The sequence below is a fragment of the Chrysemys picta genome, chromosome 1 (assembly GCF_011386835.1).
Source record: "Chrysemys picta bellii isolate R12L10 chromosome 1, ASM1138683v2, whole genome shotgun sequence".
In the NCBI taxonomy this organism is placed as follows: domain Eukaryota; kingdom Metazoa; phylum Chordata; order Testudines; family Emydidae; genus Chrysemys; species Chrysemys picta.
Genome location: NC_088791.1, coordinates 52,396,654 through 52,423,129, shown reverse-complemented (window position 1 = coordinate 52,423,129; position 26,476 = coordinate 52,396,654). Strand labels below are relative to the sequence as shown.

At 41.1% G+C, this 26,476-nt stretch overlaps 1 protein-coding gene across 4 annotated transcripts in view; it reads right to left on the bottom strand.

Moving 5' to 3' along the window:
- IMMP2L (inner mitochondrial membrane peptidase subunit 2) overlaps positions 1-26,476 on the bottom strand; it is an 841,928-nt gene that overhangs the window by 226,774 nt on the left and 588,678 nt on the right. The window contains exon 4 of one of the 4 annotated variants that reach the window (XM_042861676.2): positions 21,462-21,737. The exons of the other annotated variants lie outside the window; for them this stretch is intronic. Within the exon in view, the coding sequence (XP_042717610.1) occupies positions 21,674-21,737 (64 nt within the window). The 3' untranslated portion in view covers positions 21,462-21,673. Of the gene's footprint in view, positions 1-21,461; positions 21,738-26,476 lie in introns of those variants that run through there. 4 annotated transcript variants of the gene reach the window in all.

The window sequence follows — 26,476 nt, the reverse complement described above, 5'->3', positions numbered from 1 at the left end:
CTCATGTTGTACATTAGCAAATGAAAGAACTATATTCGATGGTCCAGGTCCTGCAAAGACATATGCAGTACAGGCATTTTAAGGCTCCAGTACTGTATTGCAAAGCAACTGAAATAATTAATATAGAGTAAAGAAAAGTTACATATTAGTTGCATTTTAATACAAGCAAAAAGACAGCAATTGGTTTTAACCAACATGTATGCATGCTATGCTAGTCCCCTTTATTGCTTTCGAATTTTAATGTTATATTTTACTAATAGATTTAAAAAATATATATATCAGAAAGCACCTGCAACTAGGTAACCTATTCAGTGAAATTTCTGGGTCACATATATAGTACTATATGTCATAGCTAATAAAGTTTTAGCTATTCCAGGATTATACATGAGCAGAGAAAGACAAAGTTATATTTTAAAAATACCCAGGTGCTTATTTATATAGAAGATATTAGTATCTCATGTTTCATAATTTTCCAAATTTATAGTAAAAATACTGCCCTCGGACTCATGTACACCAATCCTGTTAACGCCAATGAGGTTCACGAGGGAACTTACAGAAAGTCCACAATGTTCAGTGAAATCTCTCTGCTTTTTAAAATAAGCGAAGAATCTTCTAGTCTGTAAAAATAATTTTAAGTGTATATTTATGCATTTTAATAAAAATCATTTCTCAAAATAGCCACTAAAATTTTAAGTAATGGGTTGGCTCCCAGCAGCTCCCTTTTATGTGGAAGAAAGCAAGGTGATATTAATCTGAGTTTGGAAGCCAATCAAAGGATTAGCTATCTAATTAGTACTTATTATTTTGAATCACATTTACCAGGACTTTAGTAAACAAGCATTCTACATCAAACTTTAGGGTTGAAAGTCTAAAGTTTACAATGAGGAGGATTACTTTTGAGGGCATTCTGTGCCAAAAAATTAAAAATTCTGCAAACTGTATTTGTCAAATAAATGTGGAGGCTCCAGCCTGGCACTGGGGAGCAGGCCACTGGCTGCACAGAGGTGGGATATCACTGTGCAGCTTCCCCTCCACCCTGGGACACAGACTCAGTGGTGAGGCTGCATCCAACTCTGACACAGCGCAAGGACTGGGCCTGCCCCAGGAACACCCCAGAGCCCTGCCCCTCCATGCCAGGTGCACCAGGTGTGAGTAGGCAGGCTCAGCAAGGCAGGATCTGTGTGTGGAGGGGCTTGGTGTGGGTTAAGAGAGTTCTGTGGTGGGGGAGGGATCTGGATGCCCAGGGGCTTGTTGGGGGGTTCTGGGTGCAATGGTAATGGGAGTCTGCAGGGGGGTCCAGGTAAATGTGGTTGGTGCTCAGCGGGGGAGGGGGGCTGAGTGTGGGGGAATAGAGCTCAGCAGGGGGATGTGGGGGGCTGTGGGGGAGTCCAGATGCTGGGGGAGTGGGGTTCAGTGGGGTTGGGATCCAGGTGCAGCTGGTTGGGGCTCCATAGGGTGGGGATCCAGTTGCTGATGGCTCATCAGGGTGGTCCAGGAGCGGGGGGGCTTTGGGTGTGGGGGAGGGTGAGGCACAGAAGGAGGGTCTGCATATGAGGGGGTCTGGATGCATGCAAGTTGGACAGATAGGGGAGCAGCGATCCCTTCCCCTGCAGCTGAGGAGCGACGGGTGCAGGAAGCACTGAAGGGAGGGGGAAGTTTGCAGAGTTTCCTATAGCTGGGGGAGAAATCTGGGGGTGGGTATGACCTGGCCACGGATGCCGTGAAAGAGAAGAGGAAGTCCCATCCTCCCCAGCCCAGCCGGGAGTAGCAGCTGAGCCCGGCAAAGGGTAGGAGCCACCAGCTGTGTCTTCCCCAGTCCCGCTCCACTCCACAGTGATTTGCCTCTTGGCTGGTTGTCCTGGGCACCCGAAATATACTGCTGGGGCGGGTCGCATGATGGCTTTTGTGGCTTCCCTTTGCTTCCCCATCAGAAAGTCATTTTTCTGTGGGGAAACAAAGAAATCTGCGGGGGACACAAATTTGCGCATGCGCAGTGGCACAGAATTCCCCCCGGAATAAAGTCATTTTTAGAAGTGCTGTAGTAATACATTCATCCTCACTTCTGTGCAGTATTTGATGGGCTGCCTGAACAGGTGGCACCTAATAGCAAAGAAATGATTGCATACTTAAACAACAAACTAGAAAGAACAGGATAGACCAGAGGCACAGGCATCTGTTTAAGCATGCAATGCCATTTTCAACATAATTAGTTATCTAATTGCAAACCCAAACTTAGTCAATGTATTTGCACATGTAATTAATTACAATTTATTTAAAAGCACTGTGTTTGTAGTGCTTTGTTCTCCATTTCCCACAGATCACATTACCAAAGGATAGATTGGATTTTTGAAACTCAAGAGACAAATGGGGAAAAAAAGCAGCAAAACAACATATTAAATAAAAAGTTACTGCAGGGTAAAGTGTCATTCTAATAATGATATTCTACCATGGTGATAACCATGGAATGAAGATTAGTAAAACAGATGGGAAAAAAATTAAATGGAGAATTCATGCAACAAGTTATTTTTTCTCTTCATATGCTTCAGAGGCTAACATTACATAATTATGATGTCTAAAGGAAAAATTTCATATTTTATTTTAATTAATTTTCATTATCCAGCATTAGGAAAGCAATTATTTAAAAAAAAATAGGTATTTTCCTTGCTACTTGTTTTTTGTTTTAAAGGCTATTGTTTATGTGAAAGAAGGGGTGAGATTTGTGGGAAGCACAGAATTATCAGAAGCCATTAACATAGCACAAAAGAGAGAGGTTACTGAACAAAGGGACAGGATGGAACTGCATGTTCAGTTAGGCATTCAGTTCAACGTGCAGAGTGTCTTTTTCCTATGTACACTGCTATGTATTATTGTGATTATTATCAAGCAGAGCTTTCCCTCCTCCCCTCTTCAACAGAGTCCAGGGCAATATGAGCAGATTTTTCTAGTGGCTCCATCTAAATGAAGTCCAGTGCTACAGTCTGAGCATGCAGCTCCCTTCAACCTATTCCCACGAACTCTACCTTCTTCCCTCTGACATTCATTGTTTCATGTGTAAGTATTATTATTAGTAATAACACAAAAATGTATAGGCCTTGTACTGGTCCTCTGCATGGGGCAAAATACCTCTGAGCAGTCAATATTTGGAATTTACTATTTCAACTGTGTGACTGGTCATCTAAAAATCACATGGCTTGGTTTCCACAATTAACCTATGGAGTTCATTGCCATAAGATGTTTTGATGGCCAGAAATATAACTGGGTTCAAAAAAGACTTCGGTAATTTCATGGAGGATAGGTCCATTAATGGCTATTAGCCAAGTTGATCAGGAATGTAACCCCATGCTCTAGGCAACCCTAAACTTCACTGCCAGAACCCAGGAAGGGAAGATGGGTGAATCTCTCCAAATTGCCCTGTTTTGTACACTTCCCCATGAAGCTCTGGTACTGGCCAGCATCAGAGACTGGGGTAGATGGTCCATTGGTCTGATTAGATGACCTAATATTTATAAAACAGGGACAGGGCCTGACAAAATAACTGGTTTATTGCATCTCTAAGGAGAGAGGCACAGCAAGAGATAAGCAGGCCTAGGAAATGTTCAAACACTTTACATTTTGTCTTTTATGCTCATGCATAAAGAAGACATGCTTATGTTCATGGACTGAAGATTTTAGAACAGCTGGGATCCTTCCTCCTGAAGAAAGAGAGGCCAAATGTATTGGCTGTATAATAGATTGTATATTCCATTCTCTTTTGTCCCATCGACTACAGTAACTGCTGTGGGTGTTGCTGTGCAGACTCTCTGTGACTAGCAATACTGCTTGCTGGCCTCTTCCAACCATTTTTCCCTGGTGATGGTGGCAAAGTCGATGCCTCTTCTCAGACTTAGAACTAGCGGGTGACCACATGACCATGGGATTGTCTACGTAACCTTGTACTGTTTAGAGAATCATGGTTGTTCCCAGGCACTGATTTCCATTCTGACCCAGACCTAAAGGTACAACCACACTGCAGGCACGTTGGCTCTGTATTCTAACGCTGGAACAAGCATCTGAAGGTCAGAAACCTTTCTGATTCTGCTGCCCTATTTCTTCCTCCCTGCTCTTCTGACTGAGTGATCACTCAGAAGATTGTTTTAGCATCATAGGCACACTGCTCTGCTCTAACACAAGGCCTATATATATAAGATGGCTAAGAAAGATCTTGGAGTGAGCACACCTGTTCACAAGCAAATCAGGAACATGATGATCTGTGCATGAATGATTTTATCCATAAATCTCTGCCCCAAACATTCATGAGAACAAACTATTCCAAAAAATGTGATCATGGTTGGGTTGAATCATGATTCTACTGGGCACAGGTGAACATAAGAACAGCCATACTAGGTCAGACCAAAGGTCCATCCAGCCCAATACAGTATCCTGTCATCTGACAGTGGCCAATGCTCGCTGCTTGGGCTTCTAACAGTAGCTGCACGCTGCCACTTATGTATTGGGGGGGGAGGGGGTTTGAGCTAAGTACTGTTGGAATAGATAAGAAGTTTGAATCAGTGAACTGCAGCTGAGGTCTGTATGAGAGCTCTCCCCATAGCTGCCAGCATCAGAATTGCCAACCACAAGCATTCAAAAATCATGAGATAATCATGAAATTAATTTATATATAAATTAGAATTTTCCTACTAGGATTTGAGCATTGAGTTCAAGTTTGGCTTGTAGCCCTCAGATTTATGTCCTATAGTCTCCATTTTGTACGGAAAATCATGTATTGGCTTTTTCAGAACCACTAGTCCATTAGACCGAGTCCATTATAGACTCCAAGAAGACCCTTTTATAGCCATTAAATCAAAGTCAGCTAAGCCTATTATACATCAAGATTGCATTTTTAATCTGACATTGCTTAATTCATCCAACTGCTCATCTTATGAAGCCTAAAGGATCTCATAGCTTATTAAGCCTAGTAAAACCACTGATGGGGAGGAGTGGGACAAGCTTTTGAATTAATTTATCCTCAGGAGTAAGTCACATTCTCTGCTCTGTGTTTTTAAATGATAAAAAAGTGGAACAAAATGTGCCCTTTATAGAGAGGAACACAGAGTGGCTGGATCACAAGTTTTTGGCTATTGAAAACAATATAAAATGTCATTGTAAAGATAGGCATCCATTTGCTAATATAATGCTATTAGTATAGGAGACTATAGGACAGATTTCTACAGGTGTTTAAGCACCTACTCTGATTGAAAATCCACTAGACGTCTTTAGGTGTCTAAATACCTTCAAACATCTAGCCCTCTATAAATGTGTTAAGCATCTGAGCATGCCCAATGAAGTAAATATTTCCAGGACATAGAGCAAACTCAAACTGAGCTGAACACTCATGCAATTAATTAAAGTTCTGTGTCTTGTCTTCAACCAGCATGCCCTTAAGTGCTTATTCACTACTGCAGACAACACTGACAACTTATTACACTTTTTACTACAGGTGGATTGGAACCGTATGGGGAATTGGTCATGGTACAGGAAAATAAGTTTTTTTAAAGGACTAAAGCACATTGTCCTTGTTCATTCAATTTTTTCAGTTGTACAGGTGTATATTAGAAATCTCAGTGCACCTAAGTCACTTAGGCACTTTTGAAAAAATTGAGCTCTACATGGCCTTTTCATGTTTCATGACAATGAAATGCACATAAGTACCACAGAGAGAAGTCCAGGGCTTTAATCCTTCTGTTGCTACATACTGTAGATTGAATATTTGTAAACCAGATGACTATATGCCAACCCAAAATGTTGGAATAAAATATTTGTCAAAACCAAACTACAAATGCCCAATTTTGCTTAAGTAAGTCTCATTCTCAACAGAAACTAATTCAAATTAATTCTTAATGTCGTCATCATGTAACAGTTGAACAGAAAATGTTTCCAGTGGTCACACTCTTGCCTATTCCTCCCAAACTTGACCCCTTCTGCCACATCCTCCGCAAACTGACCCCTTTACAGTCCTGTTTCTTCCCATCCCAGCTTGTTGTCTCAGTTCCATTTTCCTTGCCTACTCAGTTCCAGTCTCCAGTCCTCAGGCTTCTGATCCCAGTCCAAGCCTTTTACTCACCCCATTCAGACTCCCAGTCTCTCCTTCGCCCCCCGCAACTAGTCCCAGTTTCTTTACCCACTCAGAGTTTCCCCCCAGTAACAGCATGGCACCCACCTCTCACAAGCACCCCATTCTGGTTGGATGTGTCTGTACTTCTCTCAGTTTAAACCCCTTCTAGCAGTTTCTCGCTGTCCAACTGTGGGCTAATTCCCCAGTGGCCTATCAGGGAAGGGGAGGACCCAGGCCTGCCCAATGCTCCAAGTCCCAGCCCAGGCACTCTAAGAATAGCAGCCACATGATGCCATGCCCCTTTAACTAAACTGCTTTCAGTTCCCTGGGCCACTTCCCCATAGCCCCAGCCTTCACCAATGCTTCATCCTTACTTCAGGGCTCTTCTATTTTCAGGCCCAGTAGCCAGCTAGGAGCCCTTTCTTGCTCCCCCAAGCCCTACCAGCACTGAGCTGTCCGTGGTGCTGCAGTTCCCTTTGGCCAGCCAGGAATACCAGCTGCACTCCTCTGGCTCCAGCAAGGAACTGACTCTGGTCTACACTGCAGCTCCTTTTAGCCTAGCCTGCAACCCTCTGAGTGGCTGCTTTCCTGAACAGTCGCTCTAGGCCACTTGGAGGACTTGGCTCCACTGCTGCTTTCCTGGGATGGGTGTGGCAAGACCCTGAGGCCTCTAGTAGGGGGCCTATGGGCCTAGTCCACCCAATCACATCACCTCTTGACTCTTTGTCCAATGTCTCTCTCTCTCCCGCTGCCACTGGCTCCTAGTCCCAGTCTCCCTCCTTGGGCTCCTCATCCAATCTCAGTCTCACCAGTTCTTGTCCAAGTCTCCTGCATCCCTGGGTCCTTGTCCCAGTCTCTTTGCCCAGACAATCCTAGTTCTTGCTGTATACTTCAGTTACATCTCAGACCCCTCCCGTCCCATCCCCACCACACTCTAGCTCTCCTCAATTGTTCTTAGTGCCTTGTACAGCCAATCCCAGTCTCCTTCCCTCCTCCCAGGTCCTCATCCAATCTCAGTGTTTTCCCTCCCCAGACAACTGACTCCCAGTCCCATACTGGCCAATGGAAATCTTAAAAAAAAGAAGTGACATGAAAAATAAAGATATCCACAGCACTCAGTAAACTCAACAACGTATGGGAATCAAAGATATACAGCACCACAATAGAACATAATTTTCAAGTCAAATGTAATTTCAGTGCTTACATATAGCTGGAGATCTATTAAGCCTTTGAAAGTAAGTGCCTGGGCATTTGTTGGAAAGACTATCACCAAGTAACAGATCAGAGAACTCACTACCCAGCCTCTTGTCTCCACTAGAATTAGAAGAAAGTGTTGGGGCATGTACTCTACATGCCAACACACAGACTCCCACATGAAGCTGTCAAGTGGAAACCAACTGGCATGAAAAAAAAAAAAGGATGCCCAAAAGAAACTTTATGAAGAACTTTTAGCAGGGAAGGCGGTACAGTCAATCTTAACACCACAAAGCAGATAGAAGCAGCAAGTGACAGAGAGGGATGGAAGAGATTAGTTTCCACCTGCATAAGAAGGGTGTAATAATAAATAACAAAAATATGTACATTAGAACAAATAATATGACAAAATTAAGTGAAAATTTAGGCTGAATAGAATACACAGATTATAAAGCCAAAAGGGACCACTGTGATCATCTAGTCAGATCTCGAAAAAGCTTCCCGATGGGAAGATTTATTACATTATGCAATTCTTCCTAGGGAAATGACGGAAGCCCCATCACAAAGGACTAGAAAACTCAACTAGACAAATCAGTAGAAAATTTCGGCATTGGAGGTGGATGGCCTAAATGACCTAGAATCATCTCTAACACTGTGATTCCCAGTATCGTCCATTACTCTGCTTGTTTTAGCAGAGTTGTGGGTGCAGACTTGCCTTGAAGTGGGATTTTCATAACCAGATATATGGCAAACAGGGTCAATATTTTACCCATAACACTGGTCTACAATTTGAGAAGTCGTCTGCTTCAGAGATAAAATGTGCTATTTATTATGTATTTTGATGTGCTGAATTCAAATATGACAATTAAAACAACTGATTGGCTACTGTTTCTAAGATATTTAAGTTTTTACATTTTATGTCTATGTATATTGTGTAGATAGTAGAGTTTTAATCATAAATTGGAAACCTAGGTCTTTTCATGTGTTTATGGTTGCTTTACATGATAATATTTCACCTGTCCTGTTTATGTAACACTTTAAAAATCTGCAAAAGGGTTATATAAATAAAATTTACTATGAAACAAAAGGCAAAAAACTATTATGTACATAGTTTAGTCCTATTCAGTGTCTACTCGGCGCTTCTTGGCTTGTCTCTTGTATTCATTAAATGGAGCATCTCTTGTCACTGTCCAGCAATAGTCTGCAAGCATTGATGGGCTCCATTTGCCCTGATAGCGTTTCTCCATTGTTGCAATGTCCTGGTGAAATTGCTCACCGTGCTCGTTGCTCACTGCTCCGCAGTTCGGTGGAAAACAATCTAGATGAGAGTGCAAAAAATGTATCTTTAGTGACATGTTGCAACCAAGGCTTTTGTATGCCTTGAGGTTTTCCACCAACAACCTGTAGTTGTCTGCCTTGTTGTTTCAGAGAAAATTTATTGCCTCTAACTGGAAGGCTTTCCATGCCGTCTTTTCCTTGCCACACAGTGCATGGTCAAATGCATCATCTCGAAGCAGTTCACAAATCTGAGGACCAACAAAGACACCTTCCTTTATCTTAGCTTCACTTAACCTTGGAAATTTTCCACGGAGGTACTTGAAAGCTGCTTGTGTTTTGTCAATGGCCTTGACAAAGTTCTTCATCAGACCCAGCTTGATGTGTAAGGGTGGTAACAAAATCTTCCTTGATTCAACAAGTGGTGGATGCTGAACACTTTTCCTCCCAGGCTCCAATGACTGTCGGAGTGGCCAATCTTTCTTGATGTAGTGGGAATCTCTTGCACGACTATCCCATTCGCAGAGAAAACAGCAGTACTTTGTGTATCCAGTCTGCAGACCAAGCAAGAGAGCAACAACCTTCAAATCGCCACAAAGCTGCCACTGATGTTGGTCATAGTTTATGCACCTCAAAAGTTGTTTCATGTTGTCATAGGTTTCCTTCATATGGACTGCATGACCAGCTGGAATTGATGGCAAAACATTGCCATTATGCAGTAAAACAGCTTTAAGACTCGTCTTCGATGAATCAATGAACAGTCTCCACTCATCTGGATCGTGAACGATGTTGAGGGCTGCCATCACATCATCGATGTTGTTGCAGGCTACAAGATCACCTTCCATGAAGAAGAATGGGACAAGATCCTTTTGACGGTCACGGAACATGGAAACCCTAACATCACCTGCCAGGAGATTCCACTGCTGTAGTCTGGAGCCCAACAGCTCTGCCTTACTCTTGGGTAGTTCCAAATCCCTGACAAGGTCATTCAGTTCACCTTGTGTTATGAGGTGTGCTTCAGAGGAGGAGGATGGGAGAAAATGTGGGTCCTGTGACATTGATGGTTCAGGACCAGAAGTTTCATCCTCTTCCTCTTCCTCGTCTGACTCAAGTGAGAATGATTCTGGTGCATCAGGAACCGGCAGTCCTTCTCCGTGGGATACTGGGCGTATAGCTGATGGAATGTTTGGATAATGCACAGTCCACTTTTTCTTCTTTGACACACCTTTCCCAACTGGAGGCACCATGCAGAAGTAACAATTGCTGGTATGATCTGTTGGCTCTCTACAAATCATTGGCATTGCAAAAGGTATAGATTTCCTTTTCCTGTTCAACCACTGGCGAAGATTTGTTGCACAAGTGTCGCAGCATATGTGTGGGGCCCACCTCTTGTCCTGATCTCTAATTTTGCAGCCAAAATAAAGGTGATAGGCTTTCTTAACCATAGTGGTTATACTGCACTTTTGTGATGCAAAACTCACTTCACCACAAACATAGCAGAAGTTATCTGCACTGTTCACACAAGTATGAGGCATCTCTGCTCACTTTGGCTAAACAGAAACGTGTCCCTTTGCAAAATCAAACACTGACAAATAAGAGAGCACGACACTGTATGATTTCTAGAGCTGATATAGGGCAATTTGTTCAGCAGAGTGATATAAGCTTCGTTATGATTGCATCATCCATGACTTCTAGGAATAACATGATGCAATTTATATCATGTATGACGCAATACCAGCTTCAGATTGCATCATTCATTGTTTTGCCTCAAAAGCAAGTACTGTCCAAACCCAGTCATAGATTTATTCATAGATCCAGTCAAAGATGTATTTTAGTCATTTCTGGTTTAAATTGAGATCCCTTCCCTTTATAACTCACTTATTCTCCGCCATTCCCAAGTCAAGGGTCGTATATACTGACCCAATAGCATATCTTGAAAACTAGAGCCAATCAACAATTTTAAGCATCATTATCATTCTCAGTGACCCAGAATTAGTAAAGTTTGACTACATTTATTTCAGAAGCATTTTGGCTGTAGAGCAGTGTAATCATAGCACAACCAAATATAGGTATCCATGCATTTTGTATGATTCACCAGACGTGTCATACTGTCTGTTTAATCCAGAACCAACTCCTTAGCCATTTCTTTTCAGGGCACAGCATACAATAGACAAGATTAGTAAGTAACTGCTTTCATCTTTATTTGAAAATAGTAATTTTTTGCCAAAAACTACAGGCGTCCCAACATATGCATGTCAAAAAAGTAAGATCTATGTGATCTCTGTCCCCATTTCCCATGTCTTATTTGTTATAAACACATGTATACCCCAAAACAGTGGCGGCTCCAGGCACCAGCGCTCCAACCGCGTGCTTGGGGCGGCAAGCCGCGGGGAGCAGCCTGCTGGTCCCTGCGAGGGCGGCAGTCAGGCTGCATTCGGAGGCATGCCTGCGGGAGGTCCGCCGGTCCGGCGGCTTTGGCGGCAATTCGGCAGGGGGTACGCCGAAGCCGCGGACCGGGGACCTCCCACAGGCATGCTGCCAAAGGCAGCCTGTCTGCCGTGCTTGGGGCGGCAAAAAGCTAGAGCCACCCCTGCCCCCAAAAAACATATTTAGCATATGACCAATATACAGTATATTGTAATATTTTGCACTTAAGTTTGCAACGTTTTATGACATATGTCCTGTTTCTCAATTAAATAAGCAGAACATCACAAACTGGCTTATTAGCTGTGATATGTCACCCAAGCTGTAGCATAAATCAATAAAGTGAAATACATGTCATGCTGGGTTTTTGGTTTTGGTTTGTTTTAAATGGAAAGGCCTGATGCACGCCATAATATGCTCTTACTTTTTTAATATTATCACTTTCCTTTGCACTGTATTCTCTCATACCTGGTGTCCTAAATACTTCTTTTTAAAACCATATATTAACTCAGTTGTGTTATGCTGCACTTAGCTTACATATTACATAAAAAGAGCATCCATTATTTAAATGCCATGGAAGGGGGAAAATGTCAATGTAATCCATTCGTCCGTTTATTGACAAAAACTCTGCCAGCGTGTGTGTCAAATCCATTTGATATTACTGAGTGCATGATTTTGTATCTTGACCTTTGATTTAGTTAAACAATATGTAGAATAACAGGCAGGGCAGGCAGCTCCCTTTGACCCCACATCTGAGGAAGCTCATTTACATTGATTATTCTGACACTATGTATGCAACATACCACATCCATCTAGTGAGATCTTGATAAGCTAGTTGTGAACAAGACATATGGATAACAGATGTATGGGACTAAAATCTTTCAGGTCAAATATTGCCCCACTGATTACCACAGACTAAGGCACTTTAGACATTCATATCTGACCTAATACTTCCAGGAAAACTATGGTGTCCTGATGGAGCGGCAGTTTCAGGCAGATACTATTACTAGCCCCTGAAATACAAAGAGTATTTCATCTTTCAGTGCAACACAATGTGGATCCCAGCACAGAATAAAGTACTAAATGATGATGATTAAACATAAATTAACTTACTCAATATAAACTTCCTCCAGGCTAAAACCTCTAAAGCCCTGCAGTTTAATTTATTATAGTGCAGTTTCATAGTAATAAAATAAGGAAAAATGTAAAACCTACTGTACTTGAATATTACACCAATGATGAGCTGCTAATGCAGTCACATACTTGCTATAGGGTTTTCAAGATTAGCGCTCTGCGCTTTCTTGAAGCAAGTGACCACAGCAAAGAGAAGGTGTGAAGACTAGCTAAGGATTATTTACAGCTACATTAATTGTATCTTGTACAGTGATGCATTCAGCACATAGATCAAAATCTTGAAAATACTATTTTAGAATATCTATATAAATCACAATATGCCATCAAGACTCGAGAGAAAAATATATTTGTTATTGCGTCTGCTACTGACATATTGCCCATCAGACGTAATATTGTGGCTGTGGAGATGACCCATATTATGACAAATCTCCAGAGGCCCTTCCAAAATAGAGCTCAGAAATGACATCTGCATCCTTTATTTGAGTAGACTGTAGAAATATATGTCAGGTTTTCCAATCATATATACAGATAGAACAGGCGCAGCAGATTTAGTTCCACAGATACTGAATAGTGTATACTTGTTCATTTATATAATATAACCTATTTTCAGTGGTACAAGCCCCAAAACACAAAAGATAAAATCCTGACTCCACTGAAGTCAGTGGCAAAACTCCCATAGACATCAACAGGGGCAGGATTTCACCCTGTGTTTTCTGAGATAATCTCTGTAGGGGGGTGGCCAGTTAGAGTGGAATGGAGAGAGAGCCAACCAATTGCCCTAGTAGGTTGTGAGCATGAAAAGTGGGGATTAGCAAGCCACATTGTTTCGTAGGCGTCTTGGATCAGTCTCTAAGTGAGAAGGAATTCCACATACAGGGATTGGATACAGGAAGGCTCCAATTAAAAGTTCCAGTGAGGAATAAATAACAGGAACAGACACATTTTAAAAATGAAGAACTTTATCTTCTCTTTATCTGGAGCCTTACCATTAAAATGAGAAGGAAAAAACTCTCAAACATATCTTTTGTTTAGAAATATCTTTCAATGGAGCTCTGCCAATGTACACTAGCTAAGGATCTAAGCCAATATCTTTTATTCTCTTTTAAAAAATGGATTGAAATGAAGCTAAGTTAGGAAAACAGCTTTGGAGAACTGCAGTTAGCACTGCCTCGGTTTCAATGCAACTAAACTGAAAAGAACATGGTTTTCTGATCATTTAGAATAAAAGGACTGTTCTCAAAAATTTTTTAACAGAATCTGAATAAAGTACATTCTCCCCATATGAAAGTAATCTTGATTTTTTAAGTATTCCAGAAGGAGAACTTCAAAATATAACAACCCTAAGGAGGAAATAAACAATGCACAATAAGGGATATGAATTCAGACTAGAAGGAATAGAAAAAGCATATTCCAGAATTATATTCCCTAGTTGAGAGTAGAACAGTAATCATGAGAGGAGACTGGCTTGAAGTTGGAGATATTTGCATTTTTGGTTCAAACAAATATTTTATTCACATTTCTCCTGCAATGGGAAGTGAAATCACAACTTTCACCCCCAGAGTCCCAGCTAGAGTCTGGGTGCAGTGTTACAGGGGGTCTCTCAGTCAAGTGCCCCTTTTACGGGAACTCCGGTCCACCCTCTCCTCTGGGTTCCAGCCCTGTTCAAGTGGCTAAGTACAATTCCTTCAATCCCTTTGTCATTTCCCTGGACCACGCCTACCTTACCTTGCTCACTGGCATCTTCACCACATCTGCAGATTCTGCTACCCTCACCTTGATGTTATGGCTTCTCACAGCTTCTGGGTCAGCTACAGAGGCATTTCCTAAAAGCCAGTCTCACAGCTGGATTGTACGGCTAGTAGTTTTCTCTGCCCCTTGCCTTAAGACAGTCAGTATCTCTCACCTTTAAAAAGAAGTTCCCCCTGAGCCTTCTCTCTAGGACAGGAACTATATCGCAGACAGCTTCTCTGCCTCAGAGTAGTCAATATTACCCTCCTTCAAGCAGGAGTTCTCCCTCAGTTCTCTTTTGGGAGCTGGGGTTATATCTCTTGTCTTAGGTTAGTCAGCTGCAAGGCCTTGGCCAGCTCCCCTCAGCTGAATACCCTTCACAATTAGCCTTCCAATCTGGAAGGTTCAGCAGGCCAGGCTTCTCCTTTTGGTGTTAGTCCTGCTATGATGGAGGAGGCAGCCTTTATGCTGTTCCCCTTGTCCCAATTCCTTCCCAATTGGTTGGGTGAGAGGGAAGCCTTGCTCCAACCTCTCTCCAAGGCTCCTGGCCCTAGCCCCTTAAGGTACAATAACAAGATTCCCTCTCCAAGCACTATTAGTTCCCTGGTCTGCTTGTTCCCTATCCTTATTCCCCTTAGATTTCTATAATCTTTCTATTGGACCTTTCAAAACCTTTAAAGGCCATGCCAGGTGGTGGCGTAGGCTGACCACTAGGCATTACTGCCTTTGATGGTGGACTACCCCATCACAGGGAGAAAGCAGTTTCAGTACAGCTATGAATCAAAAGTTACACTGCTTATAAGAAAATTTTGTAAAAATAGAATAAAATAGTTCTTTAAAACAAAACACAAACCCCTAAAATAATTTGTTTGTGCAAAAGTGCTCAGTTCTAATGTCTTAGTATAAATGAGACTCAGGCAAAAATGCATTAGAAAGAGTAAAAAGAGATGCTGATCTAATAAGGTATTTAATGCTTCTTGTCAGTTTTCATCAAGATACTAAAAAACACTTCAATCACCTCCCCCAAAGCACAAGCACACATTTTGTAATAGTGGAAGATTTTGAACCTGTCCCAACTTTTCAGTGGACCTTCAAAATCTAAAAGTGATGTGAAAAGAGGAGGAGACATATGGCCTCTTAGGTGCAAGTTATCCAGCCTGCTGATTTTAAAATATCTATCCATAGTAGATGTTGTTTACCATCATCTTTGTTCACTAATGGACGGGAAGGTACATCATCATCATCCTCATGTGATACAAGCACATCATCCTGTTTCTTTCCAAATACAGAACAGAAAGGTGTATTGAACACCTCTGCCTTTTTCTGCATCATTGTTAACAATTTTAACCACTTCCATTTAGTAATGGGCCTATACTGTTGCTAGGATGGCATAGACTCATAGACTATAAGGTCCGAAGGGACCATCATGATCATCTAGTTTGACCTCCTTCACATTGCAGGCCATAGAACCTCGCCCACCCATTCCTACAATAGACCCATAACCTCTGAGTTACTGAAGTCCTCAAATCATGATTTAAAGACTTCAAGTTATAGGGAATCTACCATTTACACTAGGGTCTCTGCCAATCTGACCTAGGGGAAAATTCTTTCCCAATCCCAAATATGGTGATCAGTTAGACCTTGAGCATGTGGGCAAGACCCATCAGCCAGATACCTGGGAAAGAATTCACTATAGTAATTCGGAGCCCTCCCCATCTAGTGTTCCATCACCAGCCATTGGAGATATTTGCTGCTAGCAGTCTTAGATCAGCTACATGCCATTGTAGGTAGTTTCATCATACCATCCCCTGCATAAACTTATCAAGCTCAGGCTTGAAGTTAGTTAAATTTTTTGACCCACTGCTCCCTTTAGTTGGCTGTTCCAGAATTTCACTCCTCTTATGATTAGAAACTTTTGTCTAATTTCAAACCTAAACGTGTTGATGGCCAATTTATATCCATTTGCTCTTGTGTCCACATTGGCGCTTAACTTAAATAACTCCTTAATATCAAATAAGAAATCTAAACATAAAATGTCAAAAACATTGATGAAGCGGGTGAGTAATTTCTTTTATTGGACCAACTTTTGGTGACAGAAACAAGCTTTCGAGTTCACATGGAGATCTTCTTGACTGATATCCTGGGACTGATACTGCATACAAAAAACATTGACATAATTTATAATTGCAACAGAAAATGTTTGGATATAGTTTATAGGAATGATTTTGTGTTGTGGAATTGATGCTGCAGAAGATAACATATTATATTCTCACTTGTCATTGGCAAATCATCATTTCAACACAGAAAGCAATCTTGCCTACTTGTTTACACAATTACTTTCTCCTTATGTAAATATGTATTGTGTCGCTATTAGTGTCCTTGGATTTGAAATAAATTATTTTTAAAAAATGAAACAGTATTGTACCACACTGAAGAAAATGGAAACTCCAGTAATTCAATCAACATAAGAACGGCCATACTGGGTCAGTCCAAAGGTCTCCCTTGCCTAGTATCCTGTCTTCCGACAGTGGCGAATGACAGGTGCCCCAGAGGGAATAAACAGAACAGGTAATCATCCGTGATCCGTGCCCTGTCGCCCATCCCCAGCTTCTGGCAAACAGAGGCTAGGGACACCATCCATGCCCATCCTGGCTAATAGCCATTGAATCAAATCCTAGATACTTTGAAACTTATTCTGACATCTAGGCTAAAGTTTCAAATAGAGGCAACTGAATTACACAGAAGATAAATTTAGCTAATAGTGCAAATTAGAAGGAAGAGGCTCTGTGTATGTCAATGAGGAAATAGGCAATCTGGAGACTAGAAAGATATCTTTGAATGTTCAGAAAATGAGTGTAGAAGTGTAACATCTGTTTGGGAATGTATTCATTTTGCACATGTAATTTACTGCTCAGTTATTGTCCCACATAAAGTGGAATCTAGGCCCAGTGTTGTTAGCCCATAACTTCCTAAAATTCTTTCAGAGCTAAAATTGTCTCTGTTTGGCGTCAGCTCTGTTTGTACCCAAAAGGAGAATTAGTCAAGGACTTCCCCTAGTAGCAGTCTGTTTTACTAGATATATGTCTCTCGATTTTTTTAATAGTTTGAGCATTAATGGCAAAACTGATGTAAAATGTACGCTTTGCTTGTTACCAGTCCATCATGAACTCTGATTTACTGGATTTTCAATTTCAAGAAAACTTTTATTTTAACAAAGCTTTGCCTGTAGGGTGTTGCTGTTTAATGAACAGTTTTGAAAGATTTAAGTTTCTTTGGAATGGGCTTTAGTAAAGGAATCTAGTCTGATCTGAGTAACTCATAATGTAGACAACTTTTTATCTGCATGCAGTAATAATTCATATGATTGCCAGCATATGATGGCCTTATTTTGGTCATTAATAGTCAGATTATGGCCTTTATCTGTTGAGACATTGGAAAGCCCTTCTCAAATATTAACTTTCTTAGGGATTTAAACTGATTTTGGGATGGTGAATTTGGACTCCCTAGGGAAAAAGTTTTACAGCTGCAAAACTTCAGAGGTGATCGGAAAGCAAAGGGCGTCACCCTGTGACACTAGCAATTGCTCTTGAAACATCTTCGTTTTGTATGGAGGGTGGTGGCTCCTGCGAGGGCTCTTTGTTCTTAGTTGGTCTCTGTAATGGCAAGCATGTGATTCCTTCATCACTTCACCAAAGTGTCTCAAAGTAATACACGATGATTTACTGGGTTAGGAGAAATTCCTATTTAAATAAGGGATTTTATCATGGAGCTTAGAGTGGGGTTCACACTCACAGATATAATCTGACACAGATGGTGATTTGGGTGTTGATATATTTTTACAAGGATCATGGTATTGTGTGTGCTGGCCTTCTTGGATGGAAGCAGCCACAGTAAGAGACATCATGTTCCTAGATTTTTTTCAAATCTTTGGTGCAATGGCTATATAGGGGTGGATGAGAGGGAATCAATGAACAGATGCATTTCATTCTAGCCTGGTAATTTGTCTGTCTTCTATATAATACACAATCAATCATCTAAGTCTCCCTTGCTAATTAAATTATATGGGAATTTGTTTTGCACTGTATGAGAAGCAATATATTTTTCACTCTAAGGAACATTCCAGGTATTAACAATGGCATTGCTGCTGCGTCCTCCCATTTCCAGGATGACAAGATGCAAGGACTGGCATGGGGCGTTGAGAAGGAAATGTCAGTGATAACTAAATTCCTGTATTTCTGAAATGATTAAGAGAGTTATAGCTAACTGGCCTATAATTTTTTGTGCAGGAATGTCAGATTTCCGATGTTATGCTGAGGTATCTTGGCTTGATGCCACATGGAAGTTCTGGCCAGGACTATGGTAATCCACAATGATATGCATTAACCCATCTCTTAGAACCTCTTGAGCTTGCTGTTGTGTAAGGACCTGAGCCAAAACTCACTGAAGTCAATGGAAAAATTCCCATTGACTTTATTGGTTTGGAGCGTCCCTGGGTAATATTTGCATGAATGGATGTGAGACCCCTTTTTTTTTTTTTAAAGAAATATCTTGTCATTGGGCTTCTTTGGTGCCCTGAATGTAAGCAACCTGATTCCTACTTCTGCAGGGGATTCTTTGCAGCACACTATCATGGCACAGGATTTAGATAGTTAGAAAAAGTTAGACGTTAGCAGAGTAAAAACTGACCAAAAGGTACAGGGTCAATTATTTCTCTGCTGAAGTGCATGGGGAAACTCTGTCCTGCACAACACTAGGCAGCTTATTTTCCTTCATAACCTTGCAGTTTAGAGTGCTTATTATTGTAGCGGAGAGGAGAGCCCTTATTAAATTTAAAAAAAAAGGGGGGGGGGGGAAATGAAAAAAAATAACGTGAAAATCAGCGTGGTTGTGTCAAAAACTGAAGTTGGGGTATTCTCACAAAACAGAGCTCTTTGATCATTAAGTCTTATTGGTTCCCATAGGCTATTTGGTCTTTTATCAGGATTTCTCATGAACTTTATGGCAGATTAGATGGCGCAACATAGCTGTAGTTTACAGTAGTTGTGTTTACACCTATTTGTGTTTTCTTTAATTTTTAGGTGCACAATTCCCCTTCTTGCCCTTGAAAGCCTGATGGGCTGTGGTTGTAGGCATGGTTCAGAGCTGGGCATTGGCAAAATGTTGGTCAATGTGTTTTGACATGGTGTGCTTTGGATGTGTTGGAATTAACCAGAACTGACAGTCAATTTGCTGTGACAAGTCATGAGGTACTAACACATTTTGATATTACATCTTGAAGAGACTGATCTGGCAACTCATCTGAGGCTGACTTAATTTTAAAGATAAAAAGGAAACATTGTTGCATTAAAAAACCCCTCTTCAATAGTGGTCTGGTCAGAAACTGGAGTTGGCATTTTTATTTTAGAATCAGGCCATTTTTGGTATGCCAGCAGGTTGTGGCTGTGAGAGATTGGAAACATGCCTGTGTCAGATTGTGAACTCCATCTGCTTTTGTGAATGCCATTTCTTTTCAGATGCTCCACTCTGTGTTGTAACATTCATTTTGAAGTATGACCTTCATGGTGTATGCCAGTGGCTCTCAACCTTTCCAGATTACTGTACCCCTTTCAAGAGTCTGATCTGTCTTGTGTACCCTTAGTTTTCACTTCAGTTAAAAACTTAAAAAATCAGACATAAAAATACAAAAGTGTCACAGCACACTATTACCAAAAAATGAATTACTTTCTCACTTTTACCATATAATTATAAAATAAATCAATTGGAATATAAATATGGTACTTACATTTCAGTGTATTGTATCCAGAGTAGTAAAAACAAATTACTGTCTATGAAACTTTAGTTTGTACTGACTTCGCTAGTGCTTTTTATGTAGACTGTTGTAAAACTAGGGAAATATCTAGATGAGTTGATGTACCTCCTGGAAGACCTTTGAGTACCCCCAGGGGTACATGTACCCCTGGTTGAGAACCACTGGTGTATGCAGCCGCCATTGTGGATAAGAGCATCAATTTTGTAGTAGAAGCATAACATGTAATTGAATGGCTATGCAGATTGTAAGCTCTTCAAGTCAAGTCTGCTACTTTGTGTTTCTATAATACCTAGCACAATGGGACCCCACTTTTGACTGGTCCTTAAGCACTATCATAACAACATGTTAAATAAAGAAATTAATATATCTGAGCAGCCGGCATAGAGAAATCTAGTGCCATCAACTCTGACTGTCTCTCAGCTACTGGCCCATCCACAAGAGCAGTGAACTCTCTACACAGAAGCCTGTCTGGAGGAAGGGACAGGAGTTTCTCACCCTGGACACCTGGAAGAGGTCAGAGACATTATTTAAAGGAGGGGTGCTCTTTGCAAAGGGAGACTATTCACTGCCACATAAGGAAACCTGGCCCAAGAGAGAGAAGATAAGAAGGGCTGCCTAGCCTATTGGTACTGACCAAACTCAGGGCTCACAGGAGGGGTGAGATCAGACTATTGGGGGAGAGTTCAGGACTCTTATTTTTCAAAGATCTGTAATTCTCTAGTGCTGTTTAAGATTAAAGTGCTGTGGTTAAATAAATCCTTTGCTAAGCCTCTCTTCCTTGCTTGCCTACCACATTATCCCTAAAGGCATTAACTGAAAAGCTAAGGGCACCCCACGGTGAGGTGGAACTCTGAGGGAACCTTTCTAAGCAATTAGGAGCTCTGGAGGGATGGGGACTGGTTTGGGGCGCTAGGTGGCTGGATTGCAGGGTCCCACTGCCCAAGAAGGGTGTCAGACACAGTATCTGCACCAGTCAGTATGATTGACAGACCTAGAGCTAGCAACTGTGATCTGTCACTACTCGAGCCGTACAGACAATGCATTTGGGGGCGGCGGGGGGGGGGGGGAGCGGGGGTCTTCTGGCAATTCTGAAATCATTTCGGGTCAAACAAAGATTTTGTTTACATTTTGAGTACTTAACTTTTTTTAATTATATAAAATTGTAGGAAATTTCAAAATAAAATATCAATTCAACCAAAAAAATCAAAACTTGTAATATTTTAACTACAGCTCTAGTCACTATCCAGACCCAGGGGCTTAGAAGCATGTGGGATCCAGTGGTTGGGTCCACTAACAACAGACTGGTGTCCATCCAGAATGTAAGATTGGGACAGCTGTTACATATGGCAAGGAACATTCAGTCTGGCTACTGAAGAGGTAGCCCATGTGTTTGGTAAATATGAAGTTGTCATCCTGTAAATTGGGTGGGCCATAGGTCAAAGTATGACTGGGAGATTAGGGAAATGACTGCTTTGTTCTCCCTATGGAGAAGGGCAGAACTGTCACATTACATATGTGATCTTTCATGTATTGGAGCTGTGTAAATGTTCTCATTTGCAAGTATATTATATTCCGCAAATCTCTACTAAGCTATATATTATTGCCTACTAATTAGTACGTTAATTCTGATTATATCTTATTGGCTAGAAAATGTGTTCAGGCTTGTCATTTCTTGGAGGCACAGCATAAACAGCTAGTCCAAACTGAGATCAATGGAAATATGTCAAAGTGTACTAGCTGAGGACATGGCTCTTTATTTTAATAGTGTTAGAAATGCAATAAAAATGACAAAGAGAACCTCAAAGATAAAGTCAAAATATTTATCATAATAAGGAAGCAAAAACTACACCATTGCCAAGATTTATTCAGTATGGCAGAAGAAATAACTACCATAGTGAGTAACACTAATATTTATCAGTGATAATACTTTAAATTGAAATCAAAACCAAAAATAAAGTAACTATATTAAATGTATCTGAATTTCAGGGACAATTGCTGGAGGAGTCTCATCTTCAGTATCAGTGAAACATTCTGTTCTTTCCAGGAACCCACTGGGACACAAATCCCATTTTCAGTGATGTCCTGTTGATGATAGCATAATAGAACAATTCAAGAACAACAAGACTACACACGAAACAATTTAAGTTGTTCAATGTAATTTGTTTTCAAATTTGCATTTATTGCTAGCCAATGAGACCGTCAGATGGGGAACAACAAGTACTCCAGAACATCTTCTTAGCAATTTTTGGTTGTTTTGAAAGACATGAAGTCTATTACTCCAATCTGTTTTGTTTAATCTAAACAGAATATCAGAATTTGTCTTCAATGAGCAACGGATGTTTTGAAGTCCTTGTAATTAGACGCAATGCATTTAAGCATATATTATATGCTTAATTTATGCTTTATAAATATACTTGGGCAGAAAGCTTCCATTCACTGTAAAGTGAGAAACAAGGTGGATTTTAAATGGTGAATAATTGAAATGAATCATGATTCAGTTATATATATAACTTTTGTTGCCAGCAGGCCTAACTTACAAAAGTTTTAAAGAGTGAAAGTGTAAGTTTTTCTTGCATATATAAATTTTCACACTGTTTGGATGATTCCATAATCTTTCATTGTTCCCCACTTCTTAGGACCAAGTACAATATTTCAACATGGTGCAAAGGGAAAGAAATGTATAGGGAAACTACATGCATGACAATAACTTAATGCACCTATGTATCTCCTATGCCATGTGACTGACAAGGGACAACTTATACGAAGAAATAAATAAAACTAAATTAGCAGAAATGTGAGCCTTTTCTCCCGCTGTAGATTACCACATCAGCAATTCTATCCAATCTCTTCTCCAGAGCAGAGTGACTGTCCTCAGAGAGGAAACCATGCCTGCCGACAGTGGGGGTGCACAGTGAGGGCAGCAGCTTCAGCAGACCGAGCATGTTCAGTCCATGTGAGCATGCTCAGTAGAAGCCAAGCAGCAAATGGAGGGGCACAGAGGTCACATGTCCCCCATGTGTAGCCTCTGACTGTCCTTATTCAGCCCAACTGCAACATATAGCAAACAAAGGTTTGGTGAAAACAGGATGAATGCCCTGAGAACAGCCCGTAAGTCTTTTCCCATCATTACTAGCATGACCATTCTTGATGCCCTAGCCATGGAGGATTCTCAGGATAAGTATGGAAGGCTTTCATCAGATACAGTATGATTTCCACCCACTGCTGTAAAATAGCTCTAAGCCACTTATATATTTTAACATCTTCCAGTAGGTAACACTAGAACTCTAGAAGCAGTAGAAGCAAACATATTACCTATATACATCACCCTTATGATAATGCCACACATAGTAGGGTTACCATATTAAAACATTTTTTAAAAAGGACATTCCACGGGGCCCCAGCCCCGCCCCTTCCCCACCCCCGCCCCAACTCCGCCCCTTCCCCACCCCAACTCCACCCCCATTCCAACCCCTTCCCCAAAGTCTCCACCCCAACTCCACCCCCTCTCCTGAGTGCCCCGCATTCCCCCTCCTCCTCCCTCCCAGCCATGCGAAACAGCTGCCCGAGCGCTACCAGCTTCACGGTTTGCCGGGCAGCCCCCAGACCTCCAGACGCTGCGCCCCCGGCTGGGCGCTTCCCCAGCGCAGCCGGAGCCCGGGAGGGGAAGCACCCGGCCGGGGGCGCAGGGTCTGAAGGTCTGGGGGCTGCCCGGCAAACCGTGAACCTGGTAGCACTCGGGCAGTTCAGCTCTTCAGCTACACAGAGCTGAGATGTCTGGGGGGAGCAGCAGCAGCCGCTGCCGCTGCCGGAGCCGCTCTAAGGTAAGCAGGGGACAGGGATGCCGGCAAAGCATTTTCCCAGACATGTTCGGCTTTTTGGCAATTCCCCCCGAATGGGGATTTGAGGACCAAAAAGCCGGACATGTCTGGGAAAATCCAGACGTATGATAACCCTAACAAATAGAGATGTCAGAACACCAAGTAAGATTTTTAAAGGGTCATTGATTCAAAAATGTAAGCATATAAGGATCTTTGGTGGTTTTTTCTTTCTTTTCCCCTTCCAGCACTCTAATAGGATAAAACAAAAACAAAACAAAACTGATGCTCACTGCAATATGAACTCTCCCATTCTCCATCAATGAGTTGCAACCCAAGCCTATAAGATTCACTGCAGTCATAAGGGTGTTACAAAGAAAATGTAAGAAAGCAAGAGCCTTCTACTTCATCAATCCACTTCTAAAGGCTGGTTACTTCTATTTGATGGCCTTCTTCATGCCAGCTGTATAAACTAGCTAAGCATGGAGGTTATGTTTTGTGGCTTACTGAGCCCTATGCAGTCTTCAAAAACACAGTAGCCACAGATTTTGTATGGTTATTTATTTATGTTGATAAATGTAGATCTACCTATCCTGAGCTCTAGGTGCACATGTAATTTAATTATTTCATTCAGAAACATACTGACTGTCAAAAGAAACCAAGATTTTCAAGTTTTCAAAATCTTCCATGCAACACCACAAAGAGGCCTCTATAAAGTGTCTCAGAATATGGGCACCCAAAATCTCCAGTCATTTTTGACCATCTTGAGACCCCCCCTAGATTCAGGAAAACAGAAAATTAGCCCCCTTTATCTCCCTCAGACCCCCTTCTCAGAAAAAAAAAACAGTAAAATAGATAAGCCTTGCAATGTGCTCTGAATTTCAACAGGCCCAGCTTCCATAGCAGCAAGGAAGCAAACTAAATGCCAACTTTGATAACCCTTCAATGAGAACATTCTGCCTCAACACTAACATGTCCAGGGACTTCAAACTCAAGTTGATCTCAAACACAGGAGTATAACATGAAAGAGTTGGTAACTAAGATACAAAGGATCCAAATTTTAAAGGGCTTTATCACTCAAAATATATCTTGAATTGCCCCTCCAAATGAAATGAAAGCCAATTCAGTCTTGCGAGAAGCCCTGCTGTTTAAATGATCCACTACATTCTGCACCAGCTAATGTATCTGAATGGGCTTCACCTGTACCCTCAGGCAGAATGATGATGGAAGTAGTAAAAGTAAGGGTCACAGTGGTGAGGACCATGACCAGATAGAAAAAGTTGCAAACTCCTGGCCACGCAATGATGAAGCATAAATTCTGGCCACCGCTAACACTGTGTCTGGACTATTGAAGCAGTTAAGGATCCAGTAAGACCCCTAAACTTTGAACCTGAGAACCAGATGTAGGCAAACTTTCTGCATTAAAAAAGCAGATTTTGTCTCTACCAGTGGTTTCTCCCAGTTTACAAACACTACATCTATCTTAACCAGGTTCTACTTTAATCAGGCAGCTTTCAGACAAACTCCAACTTCACCTAACTGCTGGAAAGCCCTATCAATTTCACTATCCAGGTCTGATAAAACAGAGATGTTGTGCTGGGTGTAATGGCCATATAGAAGGAAATGCAGTCCTTCACTAACTCCCTTAACATACATGTTGAAAAGTGTAGCCCTATAGTATCCCACATGACACTGCTCTTAGGATAGAAGAGCAAATGCCCCATACTAACCTCTGGCTCCTCTCAAAGAGAAAATAATTAGTTTTCGCTGAATCCAGTTTATTGGAATGAAAAATATTCTGGTACCTAGATACATTTCCATGTGCTGAAATAAATATTAGCATAGTGCCTAATAATATAATTTTCTTACCTGGCTAAGAAACCTTGGCAGCAAAGATGCTAAACTTAAACTGTAGGATAGCTTCTTAGGAAATATGCAGCAGCTGTAGCAAGATTTACTACAAATATGCTAGAAAGTGCTTTTAAAAAAACACTATGCAGCTATGCTTGGCTTAATTAGCTTTCTTCTTCATTTACAAAGCATATCTGTCTGGTTTATTAACTTAGTCTCTATTCCCCTTTCTTGCAAACCTGTATGATTAAACTTTTAACTGTATCAGTTTTAGAAACAGTAGAATGGTTTTTATTGCTAGAAACCCTAAATCCTCCTTTTAAACATGATCACACCCTATGTATATTATATTGGAAACATGACAAGAAATGGTTTGTAATACCATAGATTGCACACAGCATTGCTACTTCTAATTATAAGTTCAAGTCCATCTCCATCATGTTCTATCTAGGCAGTTTTATTTTTATTTGCCCAGAAAGTTGCATTGGCATTGGAGCTCTGATTAATTTGTTCAATCCCCAAGGCTATCCCGTAAAGTCCATTCAAGGTCACCTTTCTTTTTAGTATATACCTATTTCTAAATTGTTCATTGATTTCCTCATCCATTATTATATTCCATTCCCTTTATAGACCTATCACTTGTTAGACTTCTATCTCTAATAGTAGGTCACTAGGCTTTGGTTTTCAATTATAGTAAATCCTATTAAAATCTATTTCAGCATATATCACTTGCTTCTCTTCATGCTAAAGGATTAAACAGGTGTGTGTGTGTGTGTGTGTAAAATCCATTCCCTAGAAATGCTACCTTGGAGATACCTGAAGTTCCAGAAATATTGACCATAGAATTTATCATCATACATTTCAGGTTGCATATTTAAAAGCTTGTAGCATAGTGCTCGTGAGCACAAATTATGTGCAATCAGTACCAACTGAGTATACCAAAGCAGAAAATATTTTTGGCTCCTTAATATACAGATGTAGAAGCCCCAACTTCACGGCTTGCTACCCGACATAGCCCCAAATATACTGCAGTTTCATCACACAATTTACTTCACTGAAAGTGTCAACAATAGTCAGTTCCATAATAATGAAAAAAGAGAACAGTCATTTTCACTCCTATTCTCATTTGAATCTCATAACCAGTAGGGTGATCAA